Source organism: Lygodium microphyllum, chromosome 29 (genome assembly GCF_053477565.2).
Source record: "Lygodium microphyllum isolate KBCC chromosome 29, Lygodium_microphyllum_v1.1.10, whole genome shotgun sequence".
Lineage (NCBI taxonomy): Eukaryota > Viridiplantae > Streptophyta > Polypodiopsida > Schizaeales > Lygodiaceae > Lygodium > Lygodium microphyllum.
The window spans coordinates 15642162-15653151 of record NC_141163.1 but is presented as its reverse complement, the minus strand read 5'-3'; the positions used below and the strand labels follow the sequence as shown (position 1 = coordinate 15653151).

The 10990-nt window shown below is 39.6% G+C and overlaps 1 protein-coding gene across 1 annotated transcript; it reads left to right on the top strand.

Annotated features, from left to right (window-relative positions):
• Positions 1–2393: 2393 nt before the first annotated feature.
• On the top strand, positions 2394–3165 carry LOC148010412 (uncharacterized). The gene is made up of 3 exons (XM_087671172.1): positions 2394–2567; positions 2683–2879; positions 2988–3165. The coding sequence occupies exons 1-3, from the start codon at positions 2394–2396 to the stop codon at positions 3163–3165; spliced, it is 549 nt and encodes a 182-aa protein (XP_087527298.1).
• Positions 3166–10990: the final 7825 nt, after the last annotated feature.

Genomic DNA, 10990 nt, shown 5'->3' with positions numbered 1-10990 from the left:
TGAGATGAGTATAGAGGCAAGGTATTATCATGGTGTTGCTCCATGGTATAACTCTCCTTGCGGTTTAATATCTCAGCTTGTATGGAAGGTGATTTTCTATCTATGGCTCACTTGTATGAGACGTGCTTTTCTATCTCTAATTTAGTTTTTTTTTTTGGAATGATAGGATGAATTTCATGTCTTCATCTCAAAAGAAACTGCGAAGCTTGAGGCTCTTGGTCTAGATGAGGTAGAGAGGAAGAAACATTTGGAGAAGGCTACAAGGGTGGAAGAGGAGCGCCTTAAGGATAGGGGTTACAAGTACCTATCCATTGCTAATCCCCAAAATGGTGATGAGTTCTTCAAGTTGTTATTTGGGCTAAAGTAGGATGATGCAAGCATGCTCAAGATCACAAGAGACAAGTTGTATTGTCTCACAAGCTCAAAAATCCTTGCGGAAAGGTAATTTGTATATATAACGCAAGTTGTGAGTATGTGATGCTTTTTTCTTCAATGCTTTCTATTTGCGTATATTGTTGTACATCACAGGAAAAAAATATTGTTGCATATTATGAGTCTCACAAAGGCCAAAGACCCCCAATACCCGCATTTTGGCAATTATAAGCTCTTTCGGGTTTACATGAAGAAAGAGACATATTGGGCTCACTTGTATTCAGAAGCACTACTTCAGATTGAAAGGATACAAGTAGAAGGTCCACAGCTACCAGATTCATTTGAGGAGTTCTTTAAGCTTAACATGAAGAATCATGTCATGTAGGTTGACTCAATGCAGTGCATTCATATTGCTTTCTTAAGTTCTTTCTTAAAATGTATATGTGCTAATGTTAAGCGCTTGTGAAACTTGTGTAGGCTTTTGTACACCTCTTGGATGGAGTGAAATCTTCAGATGTTGTAGAGAAGATGCCAGAGCTTACCTTTTCAGCCAAACGTGTGATTTATAGGTTAGCATCAAAACTAATTTTTTGCAAACTCTTCATCTTAATGTAGTAGATATAATGGCACTTGAAAGCCTATTTATGTTACTGATTTTTCTATTCTAAGCTCCACGTGAAAGCTCGAGGTTGGGTGGTTGGTTTATTATTATAAAACTATTGTTTTATATAAAGGAGATTGTGTGTCTAATTTTCATATTAGATTGCATGCATTTGCTTGCATAATTGGCAAGAATGTTGCAGGTGGATACTACAATGTGTAGAAGAGAAGAGGCTGGATGCAACTTCGCAATTCACAAGAGAGTGGATTGATGTTTGAGACGAGAACACTATGTATTCTCCATCATTACGTGAGAGAAAATTGACAGCATGGGAGGCAAGTGTTTGCCCTTGGTGGCTGGATTACCTTGTGGGGGTTATCCCTAAGCAAGAGAAAGATCTGCATGCGAGTAAATACTTCAATCTATGTAAACATCTTGTCACTTTTGTAGCAATAGTTTTTGTGCTCATGCATGGGAATCTAAGGGTGAATGATACTATGTAGGATTCAAGGAGGAAGTTGATACTCATGAACCACTTACCGCACCCACCACTGTAGAAGAGCAAGCAACCAAGGATACCAAAGGTGCAGAAGGAAGTACTCAGGCTAGTGAAGCTAGCAAGGATGCTACACATGCCACCCAAGGTACTCAAGGTAATGCACATGCTATTGAAGCTACTACCAGAGCCACTACTACTCCCCTTGCTAGCATTGTTGACAAGAGACGCAAAGGGCTTATGGGAGAACTAGACACCTCTACAGATCCAGGGAGAAAAAATGTGCCAGAGTCCTCTATGGCGCCCACCACCTCCTTTGTTGCAGAGTCATCTCTTGGTCGAGAGAATTGGGAGAGGCGACCTCTGTTTAGTAGGTGAGAAGTCTTATATTAACTTGAAATTCATGTGCTTTATTGGTTGCCCATGAAGATAGTCGTGTATGATTATTAAAAATAAATTACTTTGAAATAATTGTTGCAGGGTTCCAGTATCAAACATATGTCGATGCTCTATTAGTGGATGTGACCCAAATTGATAGATTTGCCCTTGATAAGTAGACATGACAACTACATATTGCAAGAACATCAATTTACATGTTTCATATAGCATTGCATCATCGTTTACTTTGCATTAATGACTATGTTGTTTTGTGTATAGCATCAACAAGTTTTTTGCAACACAAAAGATGCATCTTTATAGCAAAGATGGAGTTCCATGTCAAGAGGTGGCTCGATTGATATTTGCAGATTTTCCTACGAGCTTGCTTGTGGATGCTCTACATCCCATCCCATTGGGTAAGTTATGCTTTCTATCACACAAGGTTTACATCAAACTCACTTCTCATATATCATAACGCCAATGTTGTTTTTAGAGGGCATGACTATTCCCAAGTGGAACACGTTCTCAAAGGGTCTAGTTATGGGTATGGACCTTGCTCGCGAGTATTTGGCCGACCAGGGATTCTTAGTCACTATGTGCTTAGCAGAGCATATAAGTGAGTTTATTATGGATGCGGCAAGAGTGGGGCTTGTGCTTCACCGCACTTGGACACTCATGTGTGACTCCAAGGCTTATCGAAATCCCGTTACTAGAGAGGCGGTAAGATAACAAAGTTGGATACGTTGAATGTATGGTTGTATGTTCTAAATAAGGTTTATGTTACATGCTTTAAATAAAAACATGGATCACTTATTCTATTTCCACTTGTGAATAGGTACTTGATCTTACTGTGTGTCTTTGGCATCGTGCTGGTCATCTTGTGCCTTGCTACGATAGAGAGGCTGGGGAGAAGATTTCAGAGAGATTGTTTCCAGCGTATCGTAGCTACATGATGGATGATTGTGTCTTTCCCATGGACATTGATGGTGTCATTGTCAGAGGCGGAGTAAAGAGGTCTCATCTTTTCTATCGGTAAGTAGTCTTGCATGTTTTTGCTCTCAAGTTACCTTGTATGGTATTTTCATTATTTCTACTTGCATGGCCACAAAGATTCTGTATCTTGATTGATGATATGGTTAGGTGGTTACTGGATACATTTACGAAGCACTACGACTATGTTTTGGATGTGTTTGCGGGGTGTGGTGGTTTGGCACGGGCCAGTGCAGAGGAGATGAGACATTGCATGTGTCTAGAAATAGATGATGTGCTCTATGGGGAGTGTTTGTCCACCATAGTGTGTGCACCGGTACCATGCTGAGAGAGTGTGTGTGTTTTTTTTTCGAGAGACTCTAGACATTTCATTTTGTTACTACTTTTATATGTTTATTATACACTTCGTCATGTGACTATGCCCGATTTTGTCTAAGAGATTACATGCATTGGGATCTTTGATTTGTTTTTAGGAGAGTGTACCTTGCGACTATTTGACACGTATATTTTACTAGTTTTCTGTTGGTTTTGTTTTCTTGATGTGTGTTCATGTAAATGCAATGTGTCGTACTCCTTAAGTAAGAGTGAATAATTTCTATTTTCTTTTTGTGTCACTTTATGCCCACATGTAGTATGACTGTGAATTAGTAATCCTGCTATGAATGTATACATGCAAACCACACATGACATGAGATATTTTTATGTGGGGTATGCTGCAAAGAGATAAATATGCAGAATGGATATATTGCACGAAAAAGCTCGAAAAAAAGAGATTGATTAGAAAAGAACGAAAATGAAAGCCTGCAAAAATAAAATCCCCCTACCCATCCAACAACTATAAAGCATTGTACTTGAATCCCACTTTTTTATATATGATGAATGTAATATTATGATGCTTTCCCATTTCAGTTAGTGTCTTGGTCATTGTCAGTATTACATGCAAGATTGTGTTTATGATTCCAAGTCTCAATCTTGGAACCTAATTCACTTGTGTAAAAGGTCAAGTCGTGTCTTTGTCATCATGAGCTTAATCTTCCTCTTCAATCCACCATAGCCACTACCATGCTCTAGATCCCACATTTTTTCACATGGTATCAGAGCCCAATCGGGCATGGCTAAGCTCGACTTAGCTTTTGTATGCTCTCTCTTAGTCCCTTTTCAACTCTAGTCAGCTTAGTTCTAGCCCATGACTTCATCTCTCAACTCTACCTTCACTTGAGCTTCCATGGCAGCCATAGCCAACTGCACCCTATCAGCTTGAAGCTCTTATATCTCACTCCACAGGTCAAATCTTTGGAGCTTCCTTCTAGAAAAGTGTTCCTTTGCTTCCAGAGATTCTTCTTGTCACCTCAATCATTAAGATTAGGCAACCATAGGCTCGACATTGTAAAATTCTCAGTCACTACCATAGCTTGCAACTGTGGTCTACAGGACATACCCTGCTTGGAGTCCCTAGATCTCTCAATACAAAGCATATCTCTTCTTGCTTTCTTCTAGATGATCATTCTTCAACTCAAGGCACAGCCTACCATCCCACAAATCATTGTCATTACTGCTTCTTGACCGTGGCATTACAAATTTTTTAGATCGCTGATAAAAATGCAATTGTCTATGTTTCGCCCTTCTGCGTGTGATGGGCTATAATCAATCTTCAAGATGCTCATAGGGATTTGATAGAGCATCAAGTCATTTTCATAAAAAAAGTTTCAAAAATCATCAAGCATAACTCCTGCAATGTCAAAAAAGCTAGGCCAGTGTCAGAAACCCTAACTGTGACTCCATAGTCATTTTTACCTAAGCTCAAAAATCTCATCATTTTCTCTCTCCTACCACCTGGAGCAACCCATTGCCACTCTGATCTACTATCCCAGCATCAAATCAAGGAGGGGAAGGATGTGGAAAGATCGAACAAGGATCGACCCCGAACTAAGAAGATTCAAGTTCGACATCAACTCAGACATAGTCTTTACATAGTGTGTTTTCACACTGTCATTACTTGTGTCTCTTGACACACTGCAATTTGCTCTTCCACTAATAAAACCTGAGAATTTTGGAGTTGATTTTCTACTGATCCTTGGTCATGAATGACAAACAAGAAGAACCTAATGTGTATGCAAAGCAACATAATTCTTGTTGCTCACTTGTAGTACATAGAAGTCTTGTTTGCATCACTTGCAGGTAATGTTGGAGCTGCCTACACCAAAAAGCAATCAATAATCTTATTTGAAGACCTTGAAGATGCTCTAGACACTCTACTCAATATGCCAAAGAATGAGATGTCTTGGCTTGAGGGTGATATGGACATGAAAACTGAAGCTGCAACAAGCAAAGTGAAGAACAAGTATAAGATCAAAAAGAGCAAGCTAGACTACACTGACAAGAAAACCTGCAATGAATTGAAGATCTATGTAAAAAGAAATGCTAAAAATCACAAGGACCTCATAGTCCTTGACCCAAATTTTAACCAAATTTTTTAGCCTTGCATTGCCTAGCCCAAAATGCTCATGTCGTAAGCTTGTAAACTCCTCATGTAGCCTTATAGTGCAGCCTCTATACACTTTGTGAGGCCCCTATTACAGCCTATGGATGTCCACCATGTTTGTGGTACCCACATGTAGCCTTTTCTACAATAGTCTCTAGTGTTTTGCCATGTTTATGGTGTGCCCACACTTTGCAAGTGTTGGTCTCACCAAAGCCTCTACACACTTTGTACTTTCTGAATGTGATTGAGGAGGGGTGTTGAGATATTTGCAATCACACCTACTATAGCCTCTTTGTATGAGGTAGTTCTGGGCTTAGGACATGCAGGCAGACTGAATCCCACATGCACAGAAAGGGAAACTGCTACCCATCCAACAACTATAAAGCATTGTACTTGACTACCACTTTTTTATAGACGATGAATGAAATATCATGATGCTTTCCCATTTCAGTTAGTGTCTTGGTCATTGTCAGTCTTATACACAAGATTGTGTTTATGAGTCCAAGTCTCAAACTTGGAACCTGATTCACTTGTGTAATAGGTCAAGTTGTGTCTATGTCATCATGAGCTTAATCTTCCTCTTCGATCCACCATAGCCACTACATGCTCTAGATCCCATGTCTTTTCACAATGCTATCAAGGGTTGTTTGGCATGCATGCTACAGTTGCACATTTATTTGAGTTGATAATTATAGAGATAGAAATCATGATACATATTATTTAACAAATCTAGGTCCTCAATGTTGATGGTTCTTACATGCCTTAGAAACTTGTTGAGGCTCCAAAATGGTCTTATTTCTCCATTGTTTTTATGCTTTGAACTCTTCAATGGACGAGTTTGCTTTCTTGAAGTCTTCAAGCTTAAGCTCTAATACCATGTAAAAATTAAATATCAGAGTGAACATAATAATATGAGTAAGATGTAGAGAATGCATGGTAAATATGAGAAGAAAATGAACTTCTTTAATTCCAAACAAATTGATACAAAGATGGATTTGTCCACTCATGCTCTTTCATTGCAAAGCTTAGATAGCAATCTATTTAGATAATAGATGAATAGCTTAAGACTAACTAGAAGAACTTGGACTAGGTGAAATATAGATTGATGATGCCTTTAAAGGGGTCTTTCTTTTATAGCATGTGAAGCTAGTCTAGTTGACTTGTCCGACTATATTATGAATATTTTCTAGTTAGCCAACGAATATTCTAAGGAATTGAATATTTCATTTACTATCAGGTTGGGGGAGCCTTTGTAAGACCCCCCTAGCTAGAGGCTACTTTTACAGCCCCTGGACCCCAAAATAGGAGTCCCTAGTAACTCCCACACACCACAACTTGATGTAGTGTGCCTCAAGTTTCTATAAGCTTAACTACTTTATCTAACCCAAAGGCTAGACCCACAAAGTCACCTTTTTACCAATTGTTCATAGAGACCTCATCTAACATATGAGTTAGGATCTAGCTCACACATATCTTCTCCTCATAATGGGGGCTAATCTTTCTTTTGGGGATAGGGTGGTAATACTTGACTAAGAACTTAATTACAATAATCAATAAATGAGCATAAACTAAAATGCACACTTTACCTTAATAATCTTAGGCAATAGACATTATGTTGGCCCCCAAATGGGCACCTCTTTTGGTATTCCTTTAACTTTATTTGCTAATGGATTGAGTATAAGCTGAGATTCCATAATCTCCTTGGTTGATCCAAAAATTTCAAGAATCGCGTGGTGGGGAGACTTGCTCAAGATGCTGCGCCGGACACACATAGAATGCACAAGGAGAAGCTCACTCAAGAGACAAGAAGAGAGATGGAGGCCAAAACGTTTTCTTGTTGGTTTCTTCTTCTTCTTCCACACACTTTACAATGTACACAAAGTATAGATAAGATACAACATAAAGGAAAGTGGCCTACTAAGTCAAACAATGCATAACCGACTACACTAGTCGATTAGCGCTATAACTATGCCAGTTGTAAATAGGTGTAACAACCTGAATATAATAAGTAATGAGTCAGTGGCCATATGAGAGTCATAATGACCATCGACGTGCTAAGTGTAGACGTGTAGACCCATCTAACCAGGCGGTCCATCATTAATGTCCGCATGTGTTGAGCTTGTCATCTCAACACTCCCCCTCAAGCTCAACTGCATCTCTGCAACTCCAAGTAAGCTTCGAAAATTTTGAAGCTTCTCTGTATCCAATGCCTTCTTAAAGATGTCAGCTATCTGATCCTATGTGCTGACATACACCAAGTCAATCTCACCTGCTAGTACCTTCTCTCTCACAAAGTGGTAGTGTACCTCAATATGTTTTGTCCTAGCATGGAACACAGGGTTCCTAGCCAACTGTATACTACTCATGTTGTCACAATAAATGACAACTGGACCTTCCACCTGCACATCTAAATCAACCAATATCTTTTGCAGCCATACTACCTCACATGCTACAACAGCAACACCTCTATAGTCAGCCTCTATACTTGACAAAGCAACTGTAGATTGCTTTTTACTACTCCAAGTAACTGTTGCACTACCAAGAGAGAACATGTATCCACTGGTAGATCTTCTATTTGACATACTACCAGCCCAATCTGCATTTGTGTATCCAAACACCTGTACATCTGTACCTGCCTCATAGAAAAGTTCATAATGTAATGTGGACTTCACATATCTCAATATGCGTCTGACTGCATCCAAATGTGGCTTTCTAGGTACTTGCATAAACTGACTCACAAGACCAACAACGTAGCTCAAGTCTGGCCTTGCAATGGTCATGTAGATCAAACTCCTCACTATCCTCCTGAACATAGTAGGGTCTTCTATCTCATCCCTAACATCAGCACTCAACTTTACATTCTGCTCCAACGGGACTGAAAGTGGTTTGCAACCAGCCTAGCTTTGTACCTACTAATAAAACCATCTGCATTGTGCTTAATCTTATAAACCCACTTACATCCAATAGCTTTCTTGCCCTTTGGCAATGATACTAGATCCCAAGTCTTATTGGTCTCTAATGCAGCCATCTCTTCATCCATTGCTGCATCCCAATGAGTATGACCAACAACATCCTCAAAATAAGTGGGCTCAACATCCTCAACTAGTTTCACCATATAAGCATAATGGTGAGCTGCATAACCTTCAAAACCAAATCTTTTAACAGGGTATCTGACCCTGCTAGATCTGCATACCATGGGATCACTCAATGGAGCCTTTACATTATTATGAGCTCTCTATACACCTAGTGTCCTAACAGAATGAATACCAAGCTCATCATCCAAGATCTTTGAGCCACTGGAGTCTCCATCAAGAACTGCATCAATACCATCTGACACTTTATTCTTTCCTTTGTCTTTACCTGTAGTGCTACTAGATGCACCTGAAGATGTAGAGCTACTCCTTAGTCTCCCAGATCAAAGACTACTAGATGATGTCTCTGGTCCACTAAGAGTCCGTGATTCTTGCTTTTCAGCCTGCACATGAGTGTCATGATCATCATAATCATCCAATGTATCACCACTAGATGCATACCAACTACTCATTTAATCAAAGATGACATTCCTGCTCACTCTAAACTTACATGTGATAGGGTTATAACAACGATACCCTTTCTGCTCTAAAGAGTATCCAATAAAGACACATTTTTCTGCCTTTGGATCAAGCTTCTTCCATAGCTCATCTGGCACATGAACGTATGCAACACAGCCAAATACCTTCAAGTGCGATACATCAGGCTTCTTGCCAGTAAAGCATTCTTCAGGAGTCATCCCATGAACTGCAGTTGTGGGAGTTCTACTCATAATATAAACAGCAGTATGAACAGCCTCAGACCAAAAATGCTTAGGCATATTCTTTTCAGCCATCAAGGTGCGTGCAACTTCTACAATATGCATGTTTTTCCTTTCTGCAACCCCATTTTGCTATGGGGTATACCTGCATGTGAACTGTCTCTTTATCCTATGAGACCTCATAAAATCACTAAACTCATTCGAGAGGTACTCTCCCCCTCCATCTGACCTCAATCACTTTACTTTCAAGCCTGTTTCTCTTTCAACTGCAGCCTTGAAAGTTCTAAAGTGCTCAAACGCTTCACTCTTTTCCTTCATAAAATATACCCACAGCTTTCTAGAACAATCATCAATGAATGTGACAAAGTATGAACTACCTCCAAGAGATACATTTTGTGTAGGCCCCCAAATGTCTATATGCACAACATCAAGGATATTTCTGCTTACATCTCTATCATGTGAAAAGGGTTGTCTTTCCTGCTTACCAAACTGATATGCTTCGCATACCTTATGAAATTTTGCAACTCTAAATGTAGGCAAACTTGTAACCAACCCTTTGGACTGCATTAATTTTAGCCTTTATACATTTGCATGTCCAATGCGTTTGTGCCAAATTTCAATATCTGCAACAACACCTTTTCCTTGAGCATACATAGTAGCATTCATAGTAGGAATTCCAGCATCCAGAGTAAACATACGTCCAACTCTACTTCCCTTTGCAACTAACTTGCACTTGTCATTGAAGTCCTCTACAAAGCAGCCCTTTGCATTAAATATGACTTGCAGCCCTTGCTCTACCATCTGACCGACTAACACCAAGTTCTTTGTAATAGATTGCACATGTAATACATCTGAAAGACTCTTTGTCTTACCATCATGCAAGGACAAGGGAACTTTTCCAATGTTTGAAATTGGGTGCCATGAATCATCAGCTGTCTGCACATAACCTGCATTTTGCAAATCCTGCATCTCTCCAAACCATTCTGCATGGCTGGTCATATGATTGGATGCACCTAAATCAATATACCAAACATCATCATGTGTTCCCTTTCTTGTAACAGCATTCAGCATATGCTGCATAACAAACATACGTTCATTTTTGTCTTCATTCTGTCGTGAAGACGATGAATATTTTCCTTGCTGCAACTTACCACTGCGAATATCATCTTTCTTAGCATAACATTGGGCTACAATATGACCTGTTTTGCCACAATAGTGACACACAATACCAGAGTTGTTAGAACCTCTGTTCTGCCATCCACCTCTTTCTCTAAAGCTCCCCCTGCCTCTAAAGTTACCAGGACCTCCTGAAACTTGCATATCGCCAAATTGCTGATTCAATCCGTTTTGCTAATTGTCACTACCACGTTCTGTACCATGGCCTCTTGAAGAGAACCTGCCATGTCCCCTTCCTGAACTGGAGTAGAAAGCTTGGACTTGCTCACCACTTCTTTCAGATGTCTCACTCTACATGTTGATCTCTTCAATGATCATAAGGGAGACCAACTCATCGAAATCTGGAAATGGCTTTCTAACATATACGGAAGTTACAAAAGACTTCCAAGCCTTTTCATTGTTAAGTCCACCCAAGGTAGACGACACCAAATCATCATCATCGGCAGGCATTGCATCAATCGCTGCCAAAGGCATCTGCAATGCTCCTTACCTTCAGTGCATACTCATTGATAGACATCTTCCCTTTCTTCAATATATTCAACTCTTGCTTGAGTTGAATCTTTCGTGCCTTTGTATTTACGGAAAACATACTTTCAAGTATGGTCCAAGCTGCATATGAATTCTCTGCATTTCTAATATGTCCCAATATATTATTGTCAATTACTTCAGATAGCCAATACATGACCTTCTTGTCTTTTACATTCC

Excerpts from the sequence above, each read along its gene's own strand:
- LOC148010412 (XM_087671172.1), top strand. The coding sequence starts at position 2,394 with ATGGACCTTGCTCGCGAGTATTTGGCCGACCAGGGATTCTTAGTCACT. Across the intron at positions 2,568-2,682 it reads ATCCCGTTACTAGAGAGGCG|GTACTTGATCTTACTGTGTG; the intron begins GTAAGATAACAA and ends ACTTGTGAATAG. Across the intron at positions 2,880-2,987 it reads AGGTCTCATCTTTTCTATCG|GTGGTTACTGGATACATTTA; the intron begins GTAAGTAGTCTT and ends TGATATGGTTAG.